At 36.2% G+C, this 22,485-nt stretch overlaps 1 protein-coding gene across 7 annotated transcripts in view; it reads right to left on the reverse strand.

The window, feature by feature from the left end:
• nbeab (neurobeachin b) overlaps nt 1-22,485 on the reverse strand; it is a 417,880-nt gene that overhangs the window by 42,849 nt on the left and 352,546 nt on the right. For all 7 annotated transcript variants that reach the window (XM_047820677.1, XM_047820673.1, XM_047820672.1 and 4 more), the window contains 3 exons: nt 12,011-12,148; nt 8,058-8,177; nt 760-912 (listed from right to left, as the gene is read on the reverse strand). In XM_047820677.1, the coding sequence (XP_047676633.1) occupies nt 760-912; nt 8,058-8,177; nt 12,011-12,148 (411 nt within the window). The remainder of the gene's footprint in view (nt 1-759; nt 913-8,057; nt 8,178-12,010; nt 12,149-22,485) is intronic.

The raw sequence follows: 22,485 nt of genomic DNA on the forward strand, positions 1-22,485 counted from the left end.
CTAATCAATACACAATTGTCAGACTGTATCTGACTGTAGAAAGGACATTATTCATAATAACACTCTCTGGTGTTTATAACAGGTTATAATCACACCCTTCAGTGTCACCCAAATGAGGATGAGGTTCACTTTTGAGTCTGGTTCCTCTCAAGGTTTCTTCCTCTTCCAACAAAAGGAGTTTTTCCTCACCGCAGGCGCCTCAGTCACCTCAGACTTGTTCATTAGGCATAAATACAAACACTTTTAAATATAAATCTAATATTAATCTTGAACTTTTGTATTATATTAATTAGAAAATGTGTATTATTAACGGTTCTATAAAAATAAAATGTAATTTAATTTAATTGCATGACTTTGGACAGTGGGAGGAAACCGGAGTACCAGGAAGAAACCCGGAAATCATGGGGGAGAAAGAAGCAAACCTCACAGAATCAGGAAGGAGTGGAAATCAAACCCCAACCCTAAAGGTGCGAAGACCCCAAAACCAACGCTCCGTTTCAAAGAAAATCAAGATTACTAAAATTGTGTGGAAGTTTTAGTTCACTGTAGCTGACAAAAACGTTTACACAATCTTTTAGTAAACGACTGATAAATGAGCCTTCGTGCTTCTATCACTCTAATATCTCAACGCCAACAGGTCTGTTCAGGCAAACATCGTCTGTGTTTCATCAGGTGTTCAAAATCAGTCATAATTAGAGGAGACGTTCTGTTCCACTTGGCTGAATATTTGTGTAGTGTAAGTCTGGATGGATCTCTTACCATTCTGTTGATCCTCACAAAGTCCTCAGGCGTCTTGGCCCAAGCAGGAAGCTCTACATCACACACCGGGGTGCCGTCATCTCTGTCCCCCAAACCGTAGCCGTTATTGTTCACAAACATCTCGGGCAGGTAGTAAAACTCCGGGATCAGCTCCTAGAAGCAAATTGATTGAGGCAAGGCAGAGAAAAAAGTTAGAAGAATTTCAGGGATGTTCTGGATTGCTCTGGTGCACCTCAAGCATCTCAAGAGGCATCATTTATTTGGGGCCTCAATATGACTTGATGCCTTTCTACCTTCAAATACAACCTCAGTAATAGAATAACTCCAAAAAAATGGAAGCACAGATGTCGACAGGATCGCAAGTGACCGGTGAAAGAGCCTCCAAATGAGCTGGTGAAGATTTCGCAGTGAGTTGTAAAAACGAGCGCTTAGGGGAAAAGGGAAAGAGTAGCAAAATAAGCAGAAGAGACGAGGGGGAAGCTGCAGTTATTTCCTGACTAAGTGCTGGCCTGGATGTGTTATGTTTGGGGGTCAGGAGGTGGTTTGGGTTTCTCGGGAGCCACATGGGTGCAGGATGTAGACAGAGTAAAGCAGAGAAAGTGGTGCAGAATTTCAACACTGATCCTATGTGTGATTTTAACCAGGCAGTAAACGCAAACCAAAGTGTTAGCTCAAAGAATCGGACGTTTCAAAGAATAAGAATAATTCGGTAGATAAAAGAAGGAAAAAAGTCTAACTGACAATCAGCCGAGTTATATCTGGTGTCCGGTGTCTCTTTCTTTATGTTTGTAACAGAGCTACAATCATTCATCTTCACCATACATACTAAACGTTAAATACTTTATAAATCTTAAAATACTTGATAGCTTAGTTTTTAATGAAATGAAGCAGATTCTTCAAAATTATCCTAAAGTTAAAATCGAATGAATTCAATTCAATACAAGTTTATTTGTATAGCGCTTTTTACAATCGACATTGTCTGAAAGCAGCTTTACAGAACATAAACATAAAAAAAGGGTTATTAACCTGATGAAACTGTAAACAATGCTTCTCTTCTCTTTTCTTAACTTTTCGTTTCTTTTCTTTTCTTTTCTTTTCAATTTGAAGATAAATTATTTCAGCAATCAATCAATCAATTAATAAAAAAAAAATTAGAACGAATTAGAATAATTATTTTTATTATAATATGATAATATTCATAAAAAATATATAATAAAAAAAATCAAAAAGTAGGTAGTAGTTAGAAATTTGTATAAATTTAACAAATTATTTAAACCATTTGTTTTAACCAGCTTTTTTTTTTTTTTTTTTTAACCAGATTTTTAATCACAGATAACACAAATGAACACATCATCTAATATTTTTATAATTTTGTTTCTTTTTACTTCTTTATCAGTAGTGTACAGACGGATCAAAATATCACCTACTATTACTGTCATATTGTTGTTGGCTTTTGAACACGTTGATGTTATTATAAAGCTGGAGAAGAATTCTGAATCTCAGCACACTTTCAGCACACTAGACACCTTCAGCCAATAAAACTTTAACTTTATTTAACCCACCAGGATCCACAGAGACTGTCACATTCCCAACCTCAGATATGCCCCTCCACAAATTACCCAGAAACCCCTATGAGAGCATGTGGAGCATGTGAACATGAGGAATTCAGCCTCTGTATGTTGCTCTGAAGAACTTGTGTTTGAGGAGCATTTTAGATCTTCACCAAACAAGTCAATCTACACTACACATAAATCTACACTAAAGGTGTGTGTTTGTGTGTGTGTGTGTGTGTGTGTGTGTGTGTGTGTGTGTGTGTGTGTGTGTGTGTGTGTGTGTGTGTGTGTGTGTGTGTATGTTCATACAGATGTAGCTTTATAATCCGAATTCACAAAAATCTGTGTGTGTTTGTGTGTGTGTGTGTGTTTGGGTGTGTGTGTACATGTGTGTATGTGTGTTTGTGTGTGTTTGTGTGTGTGTTTGTGTGTGTGTGTGTGTGTGTGTGTGTGTGTGTGTGTGTGTGTGTGTGTGTGTTTGTTTGTGTGTGTGTGTTCATACAGATGTAGCTTTATCATCCGAATTCACAAAAATCTGTGTGTGTGTGTGTGTGTGTGTGTGTGTGTGTGTGTGTGTGTGTGTGTGTGTGTGTGTGCGTGCGTGTTCATATTAATGCAACTTTAATTATCCAAATTTACAAAACTCTGTGTGTGTGTGTGTGTGTGTGTGTGTGTGTGTGTGTGTGTGTGTGTGTGTGTGTGTGTGTGTGTGTGTGAGCGTGTGTGTGTTCATATAGATATAGCTTTATAATCCAAATTCACAAAACTACCTAAATATTGTTCTCCACTGAATGCTAATGGCCACCATATGCTCAGAAAGCCCAGTGCATTCACAGTGACACAAATCACAGATTTAGAAAGGCAATGCTGTGGCAGTTTCAGAGTCTTAAACTTCACCCATAGGACCCCAGCCAAAGTTGGATGGAGAAGTCGATCTGTCACCCTGCTGGACATTCTGCGGTGAGAGCTGGCTGATCGGAGCCGAGCTCTGAGCCTTTCTGAGTTCCCTGGCCTCCTCCGACGGGCGGCCATTAAACTCGCTACAGCCTCATAATGGGCTGACGAGTCAATCACACTCTGCCGTAACCTCTCCACGGTGCTAGCGTCCAAATCACGCCCACATCTGCAACTGTCACACACTCCACACCTTCAGGCAGACCTGTTTTTTTTAAGAGATTATTGAAAAATTGCTGGAGGTTTGAGAGGAAAATGCTTTCCCGTTCTCTTCTCTCTCGGTCTCATCTCTGCCTGCCAAGTTAACTGCAGATGGATGCAGTTTTGGATTTTGGATTTACTTATTTATTTATTTATTGTTTTTATGATGAGGTCATTTTTTTTGGATCACACTATTGGGAATACATTGCTAGGACTGAAGAGGAACCACTACTTAGCTCCTTCATTTCCCTTCTGTTTATTCCATTTCTCTTTCTCTGTTTATTAGAGGATTGAAAGGATAGAAAGGGTGCTCTAACATTAGCTGCTCACTCTTTGGTGAAAACAGTGTGTAGGGTTTAAAGACAGGGTGAGCATGTATGTGTGCTGGGTCATTTGCTCTTTTAGGGAGGTCGCCCCTGTTAAGCCAGCTTTCTCTGACAGCTTGTACTCATTACCGGAGAAACAGGGAAATGGAGGGGGTCGGGGACAGACCCAGAGGACAAGGGACTCAGAAACATGCTTCCCTTTAATCAGGCTGGATGACTACATTCTTTGAAAAAAAAAAAAGAGCTCGTCAAAGGTTCTTTGGATATTTGTGGGTGTAATTTGGAAGCATTTCTGATCAAAAAAATACCTCCATTGTCTGCTTTCTCATCAGACCTTTAAGAATCTTTAAGACTTCAACGTTAAGCCTGTGTCCTTAGCGCTAAAAACCATGGGAATGTCCACATGCAAACGTTCTTCGAGGGTTCCTCGGAGCACTGATAGTTCTAGCTTTCTACTGTACATTGGAAATCCCAATGTATGGACAGTTTAGCATAAAACTATTAAGCGACACTTTGGAAAATCTCTTTAGGGAGTAAACATGTTTAGATAAAGCTTCTGATAAGTATGATACATGTCGGATGGAACCACTAATAAATTCTTTTAAATAGAATATGAATAGAACTTAATTGTTAGAAGTACGAGAGAAAGTTGGGTCAGTTATATTTTGTACTTATCAGAAAATAAATTTAAGTAGTATTTAACCGATTCAGAAAGCATGCAAGAAAAAAACAGGTAAGGATGTTAAAAACTTGCCCAGAGAATGTTTGGAAAGATTTTTTTAGTTACTTTTATGGCCATTTGTGAACATATATAGCTGATGCAGTTATGAAACTACGTTCCTTTAGGACCCTGGTGCTACAATACACACACAGAGCTACATAAGACAACATAGAACTAAGGGATAAAATATGAAAAGTGCAAACAATGCTACACAAATGACAGTGTAAACAGACAACACAATACACCGGACCATCTGAAGATTCCTTTAACACAACAATCCAAGGAACCATTTTAATCTAAAGTGTAAGATATCAATTGATGGTGGCATTTTCCAAAAGACAACAGATTTAACCCCATTATTTACCCATTTACATCTGTCTGGTGATACAACCAAAGATTCTACTTAGAACCCCATGTCTGAGGTGTTTTCTTAACAGAAATGAATATAAGTAGAATAATTTTAGTACATATCCAAGATGTAACCTTAAAGGAAGCTAATACCATACTTAAATATGCTAAAAAAAATAAAAATAAATAAATCAAGAACCATTAGGGATCAAAACAGTACAAAATCCACTGGTAATCAATCAATCAATCAATCAATCAATCAATCAATCAATCAATCAATCAATCAATCAATAAATAAATAAATAAATAAATAAATAAATAAATAAATAAATAAAATAAAATAAAATAAAAAAATAAATAAATTGCAGACCCCACCTACCCCATTCAATTCCCATCATTATTACTAATTACCCATTTACGTCACTCTGGGGTCCCCTTAAAGATTCTACCATAAACCTACAGTGGAAGTGTCTCCTTTGTACAAATGGAACTAATTAGTATAATTTTAGTACCTATTCGAAATGGATCCAATTACAAAGCTAATATTGTACTCAAAGAAGCTTTGTTCTATAAGTGTAGCATACAAAAGTATTGTTTGGTTTGTTCATTTGGAGGAACCCTTAAAGGTTCTGTGTAGTGTGACACTGTGTAGTGTCCTTCAGTAGTGAGTTTCTAGCACCATTAGGGATGGTTAGGGAGTGTAAATATGAAGTAACATGCATTTTTCTAACAATCACCAAAAGATTAAACAGCACAATATCTATTGGCAAATAAATAAATAAATAATTAAATAAATAAATAAATAAATAAATTACAGCACCCATTTACCCCTATTCCATTCCCATCTTTATTACCAGTTATCCATTTGATTTTCTCTTTATTACCCTTAAAGATTCTATGTAGAACCCTTGAGTGTTTCCCTATCAGTAAGGCACCCCGATAGAACAACAACTCTAATCTAAACTCTTATAGGAAGCTAAAACATACCCACAGACCCACTTAGCAACCTTTGGAGACTTCTTAAAACAGAGTTTTGTCCCTTTAGAGGAACTCCAGAAAACTCCAGAGGTTCTGTGTAGTCTCCTTCAACAGTACATTTCCTTTTCTACTTCTATACTAAGTAAAAACAATGGGATGTTTATTTCTTTAAACAAAATCTGCATATGTTTATATATCTGTACATTTTGAATATTGTAAATAAACATATATTCTTGTGTATATTTTGCGTAGTTTTGTCCAGTGTAAATTTTGTATATACTGTATAGACTTTATATTTTATATCTCTTATGCTTCGCATTGTATGGCTACAGTATCTATCTATCTATCTATCTATCTATCTATCTATCTATCTATCTATCTATCTATCTATCTATCTATCTATCTATCTATCTATCTATCTATCTATCTATCTATTCATTGATCCATCCATCCGTCCATCCATCCATCTATTCATCCATCCATCCATCCATCCATCTATTCATTGATCCATCTGTCCATCCATCCATCTATTCATCCATCCATCCATCCATCGCTCCATCCATCCATCTATTCATCCCTCCATCCATCCATCTATTCATCCCTCCATCCATCCATTCACCCCCCCCCCCTCTCTCTTCAAATCCCAGGTCCACTAAGCTGCTAATGCTGGGCCCTTGAGCAAGGCCCTTAAAGCTCTATTGCTATAAAATAAAATAAAATAAAATAAAATAAAATAAAATAAAATAAAATAAAATAAAATAAAATAAAAATGTAAGTCGCTCTTTACGCATGTAAATGTAATTTAGAACCCATTTGAAACATAGGAAACATCTTTCTCTTTATTTTCCTGCTTTAAAAATAACATCTTTGGAACAATCTGTATTTGTGTCCAGTTCTGCTGTGTAAAATCAGATCTGTTCGGACGCCTAAATAGCAGCTGGATTTGTTAACAGGGCCGATGTCCCGGCAGCATCCTGCCTGAGCGTGTGTTTCGCCTGTACTGTGCATCATAGCTTGCTGTTCCTGTGTCTCAAGAGGCCACAAACCAAGACTTTACATAAAAAGACTACATTTTGAATAGCTTTTGTCATTAATGCTTTATTAATTGCCCGGGGTGAAGCGACCGTGATGCGGAGTGTGCTGGAAAAGTCTGACACTTTTAGGTCAGCACGAGTGTGTTCCTCTGTGTGGTGCAGAGCGATGACTTGGGAGGAGGAACAGGGCTGGGTTCTCCCTGCTGTTAAAAGATTCGCTTCAGCTCAGCAAGGTTTGTAGAGTGATTTTTCTAATACAGGCCTTAGGCATGGAGTGAAATGAGGCTCTTATTATAAACGGTGTGAATTACATATTGGAACATGTTTAAGAGTGAGCGCTGCAGAGAGCGTTAATAATTTAGACAGTGAGCATGCAGGGGAAGGCATGTCGCTACGGATAAGGAGGTGCGTTTAGGAGACATTTAAATACAAACTGGGAACTTTTAGACATAGTTCATGTTGAAAAGGAATTTGCACAACGTTCATTCACACTCGAGTTAAATGCAGACTATCAGCCAAGACATGTTTAGAGTCAAATAACTACTTATCAGTAGCTTATCGGTTATTATTACGAAACACCTTTTAGCATCAGGTCTCATCATAGGCATCAATGATTACATGCACACACTACAGAATGACCGATGATTTTTAATCCAAAATATAACTAGCAAGTATTATAAAGAATTATAAACAGCTGCACTCACTGTAAACCAGCTCTTCCTTCATGTCATTTCTGATTTGATCGGACAATGTTTACTGAGTTTATTTACTTCGAGTTTTTTTCAAAATGCATCTTTGCGAAATCAGAGATCAAGCATGAAACTGCAGATGATGTGTTATAGATGTAGGGGTCAGAGGACAGGAAGGAGAAAGCAAACAAACCTAATCCGTAATTGTAATACATACGAATCAGAGAGACAGTATAAATACAGACAGATTCATTAAGATCTAAATGTAAAACAGATGAACAGAATCAGGCAAGGAAGCAATGAGAGAACGAGGGTTGGTGACGTTAGGACCAGGAAGTGAAGAAAGACATGGTGTGGTCACTGTGCTGGGAAACATGCTGGGCTTCATGGTGAAGTGTTTGATTCTAGAAAGAGTCTCAAGGTACTAAAATAGTAAATGTCTGTATCCATTAGCACTTTTTTAAAGTGTATTAGCCTAGCGTGTCCTGCCTCACCTTGACATCTGAGGTGTCCCGCTGGCTTTGCCTCCACGACCGCAAGACCCCAGAGAAAGTACGGTTAGGGTGATGGAACTTGTTGCCATTGGTGCTGAGAAAGAAGGTCGTAAAGGGTTCCTGGATTAAAAAAAAACACAAAGAACTTGTCACGGATTTCTGTTAACACATTTCATTAGCAAGAAATGTTTATTCCCGGCTGCCAAAACCACAACGTTCTGCAGCAGGATCCAGGCTGTGGAGGAACGGCCGCATCGCATTACACGGGATCACCATGTGATCCATTTCCTGCCGAGCTCGACTGATAATTAAGCACTTGCTTCGACAAATCTGCATTTTTCAAAGGAACTAATATCATTCCGCTACATAAACACCGGCAAAGTGAAATCCAAATTCATTTCTATGGTAATTTGACGCAATCGCATGATTGAGCGCTCCAGGAAGCTGGAGGAAATGTTCCGTTTGCATAAACATCTCAATGTGGAGGACATATCTGTCAGATTATGGAGAGTTAGTGGAGGTTTTTTTTACTTTTTTTTCTTCTTCTCGCTTTCTCCTCTCGTTTATACCCACGGTGCCTGAGGCAGAATTAATTACTGAATGTGGCCTGTTGAGGAGCAGAGCTCTGCCTCTAATTGGCTCGTATTCGCCATCATCAGCCCGAGCTGGAGTGACACTGGGAGGCAGGAGGAGGCAGCCGGGGGAGAGATGATGGCGTCTACATTTTCATTCAAGCCGAGCTTAACAGCTGTCACAGCACCCTTTCTCCAAATCATCATCATCAACAGTCTACGTTCTACTGGTGCAGCCAATTACAGCCATTTCATTTGTAATGTCTATGAAATTAAACATGTGCTGCTTATTTAATTGGGAATATATTTAAATGAGGAGCTTTAAGCTTATTTGTGCGGCTTAGTATTGATAGTCTAATGACTGCTATAATGCTCTGAGATAATACAGTATATTACATTTTATATTTATATTATGATTTTTTGCATTCTTTTACATTCCAATAAGACTTGTAGTAATGATAAAAATTGATAAAAAAAAAAAATAAAATAAAATAAAAAAAAACCCCTTAAAATATGTGAAGACATTTTAAAAGCGGGTAAATTGTCCTTCACATCAAGATACTGTAGTGCATAATTTTGGGAATTATTTTATTTTCAATTTTCCAAAAATTTAACAATTTCAGTATTTTTTTAGTATAAATTTTAATTTAAACCAACTATACAATTGTGTTTCATTGACCTGTATGTTTGTTTATAAATGATTTTGTTATTATAAAATATCCAAAACACATTTGAAAAATAAATTGTATTTGTATTTTCATTATTTTTAATGATATTGTGAACATGACGAAAATTAAAATGATAAACTACTTGAATTACTTGAGAAATATTTTCACCTTAGGCGAAATGGATAAATCTTTAGAAATCTTTTTTTTTTTGTCCTATATATATTCATACCGTTAACAAGGTGGCTAGTTACCAACATTTTAGATAAATCTCAAAGAACCTTGTACACGATGTATGCTTACACTATACAATAAGTACTCTAGACTCTACTAGACTCTACTCTAGCGGATAAATGTTCGACGGTTTGTACTGTCTCAAATGGAACACACAATATTTTTTTCTAACTGGTATTATTACTTGTTTCAGTGACGTCAAACGCACGCATCATGACGCTGCTACAGCCGCTTCAGGAGAATACGGAATTTATAAAATGTTAAAAAATAAATATCATAACTTCAATAATTAAAATTTTTCTCATCTAGCATCAGCTCTCGGTAGCCACGTGCTTCCTATGCTACGTAAGCAAAGCTGCGAGTGTTAAATGCATGAATTGTCCAACATTCCACACTAGGTTTTATTAGATGGATAAACGCATCTGGAAGTGCAAATTTCCTTTAACCGTTCACGTGTATGCGATTTGAGAAGTAATTTTGTCATATTTTTATAGACTGTTACTCACTTGAAGAGCAAAAAGAAGATTCTTAGCAGAGAACGCTTGCAAATGAAATTGTGTCCTGAGGTAAATGATATTTTTATTAAATAATGTAGGTCACTTTTAAACAGTTAGCAGCATAATTGTGGACTCACAAAATACTAAGACAACTAAAGTAAAACAGCAAGCATTCTTGGTGCACACATCCCCCGCTTCCAGGTCAAATGAGGACAGGAGAGTGAAGCTGTGATTGGCATGTGCTTCTCAGGAATTTCTGCTCTGTCTGATAGCCATAAAGCTAACACGCAGTGGCCTGTAAATCATTAGCGCTCACACATATGCTAGTTTAGTGGGCCATGAAAGCCCGGCCTTCTCGAGCGGAACCCGAAACCGGTCCGACTGAGATGTTGAGTTTGACTTACGTTCTGTTGTGAATGAAGCAGCTGATGTGTGGCGCGATCGACTATCAAAGCCTCTCTCGTTCAAACGTCTCAGTCTTTGGCTCTCGTATATTGAAACGTTACAAGGGAAACAGATGATGTTGAAACAAACTGCATCGCACGATCGTTTTACAAACGAAACAGTGCTGGATTACTCGTAAAGTTTGTGATTAGTGGCTTTCCATGAGATCAAAGTTGTTTTCTGGGAGATTCCATGCGCTGACAAGATCAAACGGGTGAAAATGAACTCCAGTTACGGCATTGAACAGATTCTACACACTTAGCATGTTAACTGGGTTGAAACTAAATAATGCTAATCCTGATAAAAACCATAATACTACAGAGAATTCATAATATTAATATTTATTATATTTTTTATCAAATTCTTTAATTCTGAGTTAAACATTTATGGTGTATGGCATTTGAAAGACAAAAACAATAAGAACAAGAACAACAATTTCAAATTATGAATAAACAAACAAACAAACAGATAAATAAATAAATAAATACATGAATACCTAAATAAATCATTTTTAATCAACATTTAATCCATATAATTAAAACAGTTTTGGAGATATTTAGATCTATTTATTTATTTTTTTATTTTTTTATTATTATTATTTTTTTAATTGATTGATTTTTTTTTTTTTTTTTTTTAATTTGACATTAAACACATCTTTGTTGTTAAAATTCCAGCAGGTTGTTAAATTTACCCATCTGATAAGTTTGATTGCATTTGATTGATAGTATAGCATCGGCACAGTAGCAAAAGCCAGTACATTATTGTGGAATAATGTTAGTTTGTGGGATCATGTGAGTCATGAGCCTTGTGGGATCATGTGAGTCATGAGCCTTATCATCCAACATCATGAATTTCACAAATGCTCCATGAATTGAATGGACAGACACAAATTCTCACACTCTGTATGGAGTAGAAGCAATGTTAGAATTAGCAGCATTACCAGCAGTATTACTTGTATAACAGTATTAGCAGTAGTAGTTCTAGTGTTTAGGATACTCTAGTAGTAATAGAAAGATTAATACCATCATCTCAGGCTTAATCATTAGGGATACATGTTAGAGATAAATAGTAACTCAATTCTAAACTTTATTCTATGTTTCAATACTTCTGTAAAGCTGCTTTGACACAATGTCCATTGTTAAAAAAAACTATACAACTAAACTGAATGGCAATAATAATAAATTAATTAATTAATAATAGTAGAAAGAGTAATAGTGGTCATATTATTATTATTATTATTATTATTATTATTATTATTATTATTATTATTATTATTATTATTATTATTATTGTCATATATGCTTATTATATAATACTAAAATGTCTATTATTATTATTATTATTATTATTATTATTATTATTATTATTATTGTTATTATTATTATTGTTATTATTATTATTGTCATATATTCTTATTATATAATACTAAAATGTCTATTATTATTATTATTATTATTATTATTATTATTCATAGTAGTAGTAGTAGTAGTAGTAGTAGTAGTAGTAGTAGTAGTAGTAGTAGTATACGATGCAGGCCTTACTATTCGGATAAGCCAGTGGAGAGTGGAGACTACAGATGAGTAGTGGGTGGAGTAGTGGCAGGGAGGAGCCTCGTCGTCCCATGCTTCATAGCGCTCGGCATAAAAGACGGCACGTTTTGGGTTCAGAGCTCCGATTGGCTGCAAAGAAAAAACATGAAGCCATAAAAATCATATAATAATATTTAAATCACACTGATACATACTTTTTATTACTGTACTTTATTAAATAATATATTTGGAATTAATAATAATATAATAATGATAAGCTTGCAGTATAAGGATTAGTACTGTAGATCAAATCATGCTTTACACCTTGCTATAATTTATTAACACACTATTGGTAAATAATCACCTATTATAGATTATTGATTAATAAATAACCCATGAACACAGAAACATAATTAATTAACGATTAATGGTTTATAAACATGTTATAAGGTGAGATTTTCCTAAAAGTAAAGTCACAGAATATATAAGTGATAAATATCATTAATAGTTATTATTATTATTATTATTATTATTATTATTATTATTATTATTATTATTAATAATAATAATAATTAGTAGTAGTAGTTACTACTAAATAAATAAATAAATAAATAAATAAATAAATAAATAAATAAATAAATAAATAAATAAATATTTGGCATTTGTTTGTTTAGAATATTCTCCAGTGAAGGGCTCTGGGAGCAAACCACCATTCTTCCTGCTCTAGGTTTGACTTTTAAAATCTCACTTCTGACAATAAACCCAAACAAACTTTCATATCCGATCTCTTACACTGTTAAACTGTGTCTTTTTTCACTAGAACAGATGGAAAAACATCTCATAAAAACATACCTCTATGCCAAGGGTGGATAGAGTGCATGAGAAAACTGTGTGTGTGTGTGTGTGTGTATATGTGTGTTTGTCTCTGTGTGTGTAAGCAGTATAGTCCTGAATGTTTGATGGGCGAGACGTTGCAGAGCTCCATTAGCTGCTGTGCTGCGCTCTGTCAGTCCTCAAACACTGTCTGTCCTCAAACCTCAAATATCATCTGAGGATATGTTTGTGTATGTCACGTAAACCTTAGATTTGGATGTACAGTAAGCTTTAAATGTGATTTGTGCCAGAAACAATATGCACTTGTACATAAACATCGGAGTGTGTTTGTAGCAATCTGAAAGGCTCCTGTTGAAAGTTGCATAGATAATCTGGTCTGTCTTAACCTCGTGTGACACGTGTACATCCGCACACACACGGGCGCTGGCCTTTGTATGCAGTTAAGCCCTTTTACACACTCCTGTTCAATGTCCAGAGTAAACATCCACACTGGCATTTATTCAGCTGAGCTGGGTTCAGACACTGATGGTGATAAACCTGTCCTGGAACAACGAAAACAGTATGCAGCAGTGAGAAATGCAACCACTGAATACAATCCAGTCTCTGAATTTCAGTATTATAATGCCCACTGACGTGTGTTACTTGGAAGCGAAATTGTTTTTATTATCAACATAATGACCTGCGAGCTCTTAACCTTCAGCCTGATATTCACTCAATTGGCAGCAGAGCAGGAAAAGCCAATAGTTTTAAATGTCATGAGGTTTCTCCATCGTCTAGTTTCCACGGTTCAGGCGCATACATCAGTTTGCTTAATTTGACCTGATTTTGGCTCTACAGACAAGTCCAATTAAACTCCTGTCCAAAATGCATCATCTTAGAACAGCAAGGTTTATTCACAGTGTTTGGCTCATGGTTGCGTTTCTAGAAATATTACCGTAAAATACTGAGCTAATTAACAAGTACAAGTTTACGAGTAGGACATGACCTTGAACGTTGTATTTCACGGATATCAGAACAAACAGAAGAATAGCTGTTAAATAATACAGATAAATGACAATAGCTATGTTAAAGCTCAAAGTCTAATTAAACACATCACCCTCAAAAAGAGTGCGCTGCAGGGGGCGGAGCTTTCTAAACCGACATTCAACTTGATTGACAAGTAAGTAGAGAGGTCTCTTTTTTCTTATTTGCTTCACTATGTCCCTCCTGTATGTAGATTAAAGCGCTGCCAGCAATGTTTTACAGAACTTTCTGAATTTTTTGCAACATTATGTAACTGACCATCAGAAATAATAAATTTAGCATTAAAACCGATTGTTGTTCCTGTCATTGTTCTTTTTAAGAAATCTAGAGAAGTATAGCTGAAAGAGAAGTATACTATAGGTCTCGACAGTTTGAAGTGCAAATTATAAAGACTGAAATATTCCTCAAAGGCTTGTTGGGTAATTAAGAGTTCCTAAAGGAGTTCCTCTAGGAATCTTCTCTAATTTGGGAAATATAATTTAAAAAAATCCTAATGGAGTTCCTTCTGTTAAGGAAGTTCTCTCTTAAAGATTTTACACAGAACTTTAAATAATGACAATCTGAAGGACTCTTTCGAGTTTACTTTTGTTTCTTCCCTGAAGCATCTCCACTGCAAACGTGTAGTAAGGCATCGTTTAAAAAAGAAGCTTAACCAGGAGCTGCCAGGATGTAGCTATTCAATTTACTTCCTCTGGAGTTCTACAGTACAACCCTTGTGAATACTCCATTAAAAAATCCTTTAGAGCAGGACAAATTGCCTCCCACAGCTTTTCAGTCACCTGTGCTAGCACCAGCTGGAACGTAGGCAGTCAATATTAATATAATCAATGTCAGGGAGTGTGAGGAAGCAAGTCCTGAGGGAAGATCGATAGTCCTCTGGCTCTCATGAGTAGTAGCATGTAGCCGCTGTGTTCATGGATTAGCATGGCGCATTAGCCGCTGCAAGACAATAAGTGGCCAGAAATCTAATGGAAGCTGTAAGAAAACTCTTGGAGTGAGTGACTTCTCATATTAAGCTCTCATATGCTTAATCAAATGCTAGCTAGAAATTTCGCTAACTAGAAAATTCCTGACACTACCAACAGTAAAACGACGGAAATGTTTCTACATGGTTCTGTTCTGTTACTCCCACCATCATGTCCTCCCCTTTCTGTCCAGCTCTTTTCTTCCCTTTTTAATGACCATCCTCACTAGAGTTAGCACAACCCGCCTGGACGATAGAGGAGTTTATGGAGATCTGCACAGATTAATGGGCTGATAATGAGCTGCCATGTGATGGCCAGAACCGAGCCTGATAGGGCAGGCAGCCACAGGAAGTCTCACACTCTGTTAAAAGTTTGCATGGTGGAACCATTCAAAAGCTCAAGATGAGTCCAGTTCATTGGGAATGTAAGATCCACTTAACTGAGAAAATATTGTTTGGCATAAAAGAGAGGGCATGGCAAGTTCAGCTAAGCTGTCGGAGAAGTGACGACCATGTGGAACAAAAAGGTTAAACATGTTTTCCAGTGGAAGTGAAGTGGATGTACACTGGAGAGATTTCTTTAGAGAAATATTTAGGCCAAAAGTTAAATTTGCACAATTTTCCACTTTTTAGAAATATTGAAGTTCGGCCAAGATAACTCTTCAGATTTGCTTTGGCGCTGTGAGGTTAAACTTGCTATACAAAAAAGTATGAATATGAACCATTATACATATTTTCCAAATTAACAAGTGGTTCTAAGAAATAATTAGAGCTCATTTTCCTTAATTTTTAATAAAAGCATCACTACTTATTAATGTGGTTAATGTGGATAAACAACTACCTTACTGTCTTTACACAGACTATGAATTATATCTTCAGCTTGAATGCTTTTGATTCTGAGTCTGATCTAAATGAGTCAGGACTCGGTAGGCTTTCAGTGTGAGATGTGTGTTTTTCCCTCTGTTGATAAAACTACACAGATTTTTAGTGGCTGTTGAGAAGACTTTCAAATTTTATACACACAGAATTTGTGGTCCGGCTCCGACCTGAGTCTGATATTTGAGTCTGATGTTTGATACTGAACTGAACTGAACTGTGATTCAGATTTATGGAGATAGTTTATTGTAGTGTATTATATAATTGTATACAGTGCATCGGTGAGTATAGTGTATAGATTTGTGTAGTGTACAGTTATGTATAGTTTATAGTTGTGTATAGTGTCTAGGCATGTAAGGTTGTGTATAGTATATAAGTATGTATAGTTGTGCATAGTCTATAGTGCATAGTAGTGTGTAGCTGTGTATAGATGCATAATTGTGTATAGTGTATAGTTGTGCACAGTGTATAGGAGTTTATATTTGTGTATAGTTTATAGGAGTGTATAGTTGTGTTTTCTGTATAGTCTATAGTACATACTTGTGTATAACGTATAGGAGTGTATAATAGAGTATAGTTGTGTATAGCTGCATACTGTATAGCTGTGTATAGTCCATAGTGTATAGTTGTGTATAGTGTATAGAAGTGTATAGTTGAGCATATTGTATAAAATTGTATAGTTGTGCATAGTGTACAGGAGTGTATAGTTGTGTATATTGTATAAAAGTGTATAGTTGTGCATAGTGTACAGGAGTGTATAGTTGTGTATATTGTATAAAAGTGTATAGTTGTGCATAGTGTACAGGCATAATTATGTATAGTGAATGAGAGTGTATAGTTGTGTATTGTGTATAGTCTATAGTACATACTTGTGTATAATGTATAGGAGTGTATAATAGAGTATACAGTAGCTGTGTATAGCTGCATATAGGTGTATATAATATATAGCGCATAACTGTGCATAGTGTATATGAGTGTATAGTTTTGTATAGTTGTGCAAAATCTATAATGCATAGTTGTGTACAGTGTATAGGAGTGTATATTTGTGTATAATTGTGTATAGTGTATAGGAGTGTATAGTTCTGTATAGTGTATAGGACTGTATATTTGTGTATAATTGTGTATAGTCTATAGTGTATAGTTGTGTATAGTGTATAGGAGTGTATAGTTGTGTATAATAAGCTCCAGTGATGTACAATAAAATATATATCTGCTCATATACAAATGTATGTCCATCAGAAACCAATCCAAGTTCCTGCCTGTGTTTTAGCCCATATAGAAATATCTCCAGTGAGCAGAAGTATGGAGGAATGTTGGAGAAACACATTTTATCACTTTCTGTTCAAAGTACAATGATGTGCTCAGTGCACTTATCTAAGACAGCAGAGGGACTTGGTGCATGTAATTGTTTAGATCGAGATCCTCTGGGGAATGCACCTGAAAGAATAAAAGCAGAATTTTCCAGAAGTCTGGTTGCCTCAGCTATCAGGAGGAAACACACTGCACCAGCTGCTTTGTGAAAAACAACTTTGCCCTGATAAAGGAGAAAACTGGCAGGGCTTTAATTTTACAGAAGTCTATTCCTTAATATTTCTGTAATTTCTTGGAAATTAAACAAAAATATCTAGTACCTGTCATTTATAATTTACATCATGGCAGATGCTAAATTTATCTCATCTATACAACTGAGCAGTTGCGTGTTAAAGGCCTTTCTCAAGGGCCCAAACATTAGTGGCTTGGGGGCCAGTCTTGGGATTTAAACACACAACATTCTGATCAGTAATCCAATGACTTAACCACAGCAAAATCTTAGTTTATAAAATATATTTAAGTAACAAATGATGTCTCTGTTTTTATCTCTAGTCAGAGTCTGTGTTAGAAAACAATCATCCCCATTTGACCAATCATATTTGAGAATTCAGTAGTAGGTGTGTATAGTGTATAGTGCATAGATATGTATAGTGTATAGGTGTGCATAGTTGTGTATAGTGTATAGTAATGTATAGTGTAGAGACATGCATAGTTGTGGTTGTGTACATGTGTGATTAGTTGTGTATAGTGTATAGTAATGTATAGTGTAGAGGCTTGTATAGTTGTGTATAGTGTATAGTAATGTATAGTGTAGAGACATGCATAGTTGTGGTTGTGTACATGTGTGATTAGTTGTGTATAGTGTACAGGCATGTGTAGTGAACATCATTGCTAGCTTGGGGGAAAGTCCTGGGAATTAATCTCACAACCTTCTGTCAGTGTCTTAACCAAGGCAAAATCTTCATTTATAAAATTATCATTATAAGTGTGTTACGTCATTTTTTACTTCAAGTAACACACATTGCTTCTGTTTTTATCTCTAGTCACTCTGGTTACTGTTAAAAAAAATTCCTCCCTTTCTGACCAATCAGATTTGAGAATTCGGTATGGTGTGTTAGCAGGTAGCTGTTGTAATGCCTTACATAGGGTGAGTTTTTATTGTTGTTGTGTTTTTTTTTTTTGTTTGTTTTTTTTTTACATTATTCGGACATACATCATACAGTATTAATAATGTTGATTGTAAATTTACAATGATGGTAAAATCTTAATTTGAACGTATGAGACGCTGAATAAATTGCAGTGCTTTATTCAGAACTGAAGCTAATTTGGCCTCATTTACATATTAACTGCATCCTTTGTTATACTCCTTTATGCCTTATAGCTGCTCTTTAAATAAGCTAAACCTAACCGTAAACAGCTTGGGAACACTAAAATACATCCTTTATTGAACATCAGTACCAAACAGTGCCGTACTTCCAACCTTTGATTATTCCCGAAACAGACTGTTTGATAACAAACCTATCATCATTTGTCTTCCGTCCCCGCTGACCTCATTAGGCCAAAAGCTATTCGAATGCTAACGATACACTACAATGTAGTGTGATAATACAATCTCAATAACCTCATTATCAGACAATTAAAAATCCATTTGCAGTGCAGCAGCTTTGCGATTTAAAGGCTCGTAAAGAATGTCTGAGTGTTTCTTAATCCCTCAAATTCTCCATCTCAGGGAAAAGTCCTTGACCTGATGTCTCATAAAATCTATTACATAAATAAAAATCCCAGCTCGCAAATTTTATTGATATGTTAACAATACATAAAGATTTTTTTTTCCTGGTGAAATGTAGACCAGCTTAAAATATCAGGCATGAGTCAACATTTTTCATGATTTTTTTTGCTACACTTATATTGGGCTGGAACTAGAACAAAGTATTCACATCCACAAGTTCTGTCCATATTTCAGTATTTTCTTCTTTATTCTTTCAGCTTTTGACCTATATGGAGCTTTGAAGATGTCACTAAAACAGAATCAGTTGTGCTGTATGCACATTCAGTCATTTTTTCCCCCCAATTCAATTCAATTCAGCTTTATTTGATTAGCAATTTTAACAATGGATGTTGTCTCAAAGCAGCTTAATAGAACATAAGAAATATCTTTATATATTTAAATGTGTTGAACAAGCCTGTTGTAACTGAGGCGACTGTGGTGAGGAAAAAACTCTCTTAGATGGAAGAGGAAGAAACCTTGAGAGGAACCAGACTCAAAAGTGAACCTCATCCTCATTTGGGTGACAATGAAGGGTGTGATTATAACCTGTTATAAACACCAGAGAGTCTTATTATGAATAATGTCCTTTCTACAGTCAGAAAAAGTCTGATAATTGTGTATTGATTAGGAGATTGTTGTCCTCAAACAGCACTCGTAATATACTGGGTGATTCCATTTATCAACATTCACACATGGATACAAAGAAAATCATCATTTACAAAATTTAAATGAAGCAGAAATATTTTGCTTGGTTAAACAAACACACAACTTCACTCAAAGATCAAAAAATTGATGAATGAAACCCAAAGTTTGGTTGCAGCAATGATGACATAAAAACTTCACAAAACAAGCAGAAAGTCTGGAGATTTTCCGAAAATTTCCTGAAATATACCATTGTGCTAACCTAAACTCGTTAGCTAGATTCCTATTTTGCAAGTATATCCCTCATAGACTCGTGTAATTTGAAGCATTTTTTGAATCAGGCAGCTAATGAAATCTCCTGAGACACCGCTCAGCAAAAATCAAGTCAAACTCTCTTACTTTCTGACTAATCGTGTACCTCGTGTAGCTCATTACTGTAAAATCCGACTGCTATCTTCAAACCCAATCAGCATCCGTTGCTGAGGCTCCAGATTTAAGCCGAGCGGTTTTGGAGATTAGAGCACAGGAGAGTGCATTTAGCCTGTAATATCTGCTCTGCTTTTCCCTGGAGACAAGCATCCAGCATTTCATATTTCAGAGGAAATTACATTAGGGCTCAGCACGATGGCAGCGTCTGTCAGGGGAAGCAGCGCTTGTTTTCTCTGGCCTCGTCAGCCAGCGAGATCAATGTACAGCTTCAGTCTGATCTAATCAAGATCCTGCGACTCAAAACAAAGCAGATGCTTCTCTGAAAAGTCAGACATGACCAAAGAATGGTACACGTTTGTGTGTGAGTTTATGCTAGGTTATGCTTATTCTAGATGTGAGGTGGCCATGAAAGAAAAATCTACCACAGAAAAGGTAAATTCTTCATTCTGATTGGTCAGAAGGTGATTGCAGTTCTGGCGGATCGATAGATTGGTTTCTACGTTTGAAGCTCGATCATACAAAGACATTTATTTGGCATTTTTGGAAGCAGTCTTCAGTGATTGTGCTGACGTAAAGCTCTAACCGCTAAACTAGCATAAAACATCTAGCATCGAATAAAACAAGATGATTTCTAAACGAACTTAAAACACAAACTAGCCCCTGAGCTAGCATAAACTAGTTACAAACATTAAGCACAAGCTGACTTTTAATGTAGCATAAAATATGAGCTGATGTTTAGCACATATATAAGATAAGACATCTACACTGGCACTGGATGTCTAAACTAGCATAAAAGCTATAACATCTAAATTAGCATAAAACAAGATGACCTCTAAACTAAAACAAAACATGAACATAGAATGTACATGGAATAAACATAGCATTAAATGACCTGATGCCTAAACTAGCATAAAAGCTATGATATATACACTGGCATAAAGCTTAAGATGACCTCTAAATTAGCACAACTCCTGGTAACTTCAATAGAAAGAACAAAATAGAAGGTGGTGCAGCTCAAGCACAAGTGCTAACAGGAATGGACTTCTTTTAGCTTGGAAATTATGAATGGTGAAAAAGTTTGATGTGTTACTAGCAAATTGCTTTGGTGTATAGTCGGAAGAATGAAAAAATATCTACTAGGCGACTCCTTGAATGAAAAATTAAAGGGCAGGTTTAAGGAAACTTTAGCCCTAAACTATGCCGAATACGATGCTAATAAAAATATTGTAATAGTTTTTGGGATCAAGTAAGCGTTTCACAATAAAAGTTCCTAGCAAGCGGACTTGTACAGCTGAGATAATTATGTCTGCTGTCCCTCCTCCACTGTCCTACGCACATGTTCATGAAAAGTTCAAGCCGAGACAAGTCATCTAATTTCCTGTCAAAGCCACACAAAAGAATTCGAATAACAGAGAACGATGGGAAGGCGGCACTGCAACGCCAGGGTCTGATTGGCGAGCATTAGCATGCGCTAATTAACAGCTGCGAGCCGAGCATTTTCTCTTCTCTGTTGGCTCCCTGTCTGTCAAAAAATGAAATAATCATTAGATTCCAGTAAATCCATCTAGCGCTGAACGCCGTTGTCACGCAGAAACAAGCAAGCCTTCGCCTGGAGCCCATAAACAACCGGACCTGGGTTCTGAGTCACCCTGCTCCACTAACTGAGTGCAGGTGTGTGTTGTGGGTGTGGTAGGAGGGGAATTAAGGTACGCTTCAGTGGCAGGACGCTTCAGTAGCACGAAGCTGTTCATCACGCAGGCCCTCGGGGACATTTTCAGCTAGGTGACTGGCAGCTGTTTCCTGCTGGGCGAGTTATGGAGGCTCACGGCTAGCCGCTTGGCATGACAGGTCCGGGAGAATGGCACGTGAAGTGTTTTGAAAGACGGAGCTTTTGGATGAGCTCGCATTCCCAAGGCAAGTATTTGCATAACGCAACTTCAGCATGTATTACTGTCCTGTACAGAATACACACAACAATGGGAAGTAACCAATAGGAAAGTGACATGTGGGGATCATTAATAAGTGTCTGTAGTACAAATATGTAACTGTCCAATTTAGTTCTATTTCTGGAAAAATATATTTCTACCAGGGAATAAAGATTTTATGTATTAAACCAAAATAAACTATCATCTTTTAAACTATCGTCTCTGAATACTAAAATGCTTAATTCTTCTTTACAGCCAGAGATTGAAGCTTTTTTGTTATTACGTTGTTGTTTTTTTCGGGTGTGTGTCCCATGTTTCCTGTCGAGACTACTTAATCACATCTCCATGTGTTCAAGCCTTCCCCTTTAACAAATGCCTAATGCTTGCTTATAGCACATAATAACAAGAGATTTAAGATCTTTTCTATGTTTGTAGGTGTATTTATCTTATGTATTTTATGTTTTATGTGTATTTAAATGGTCCCTGCCTTCGTGTAGTTATTGTGAAGGAAAAGACAATCTAATCAGACAGAAAGAAGTAATCTCTTAATTCCAGCTATATATAATGGTTAAAAATCATACCATACATCATTTGGAATGGCTTCAAAGTAAATAATAATAATAAATAAATAAACAATGCTGCACACAAACCTGTTGCCAAATAACTAGACACACGATCGGTAGAGAAACTGATTAAAAAAAAAGATTTTTGAAAA

This window comes from Tachysurus fulvidraco, chromosome 11 (assembly GCF_022655615.1).
Source record: "Tachysurus fulvidraco isolate hzauxx_2018 chromosome 11, HZAU_PFXX_2.0, whole genome shotgun sequence".
Classification (NCBI taxonomy): domain Eukaryota; kingdom Metazoa; phylum Chordata; class Actinopteri; order Siluriformes; family Bagridae; genus Tachysurus; species Tachysurus fulvidraco.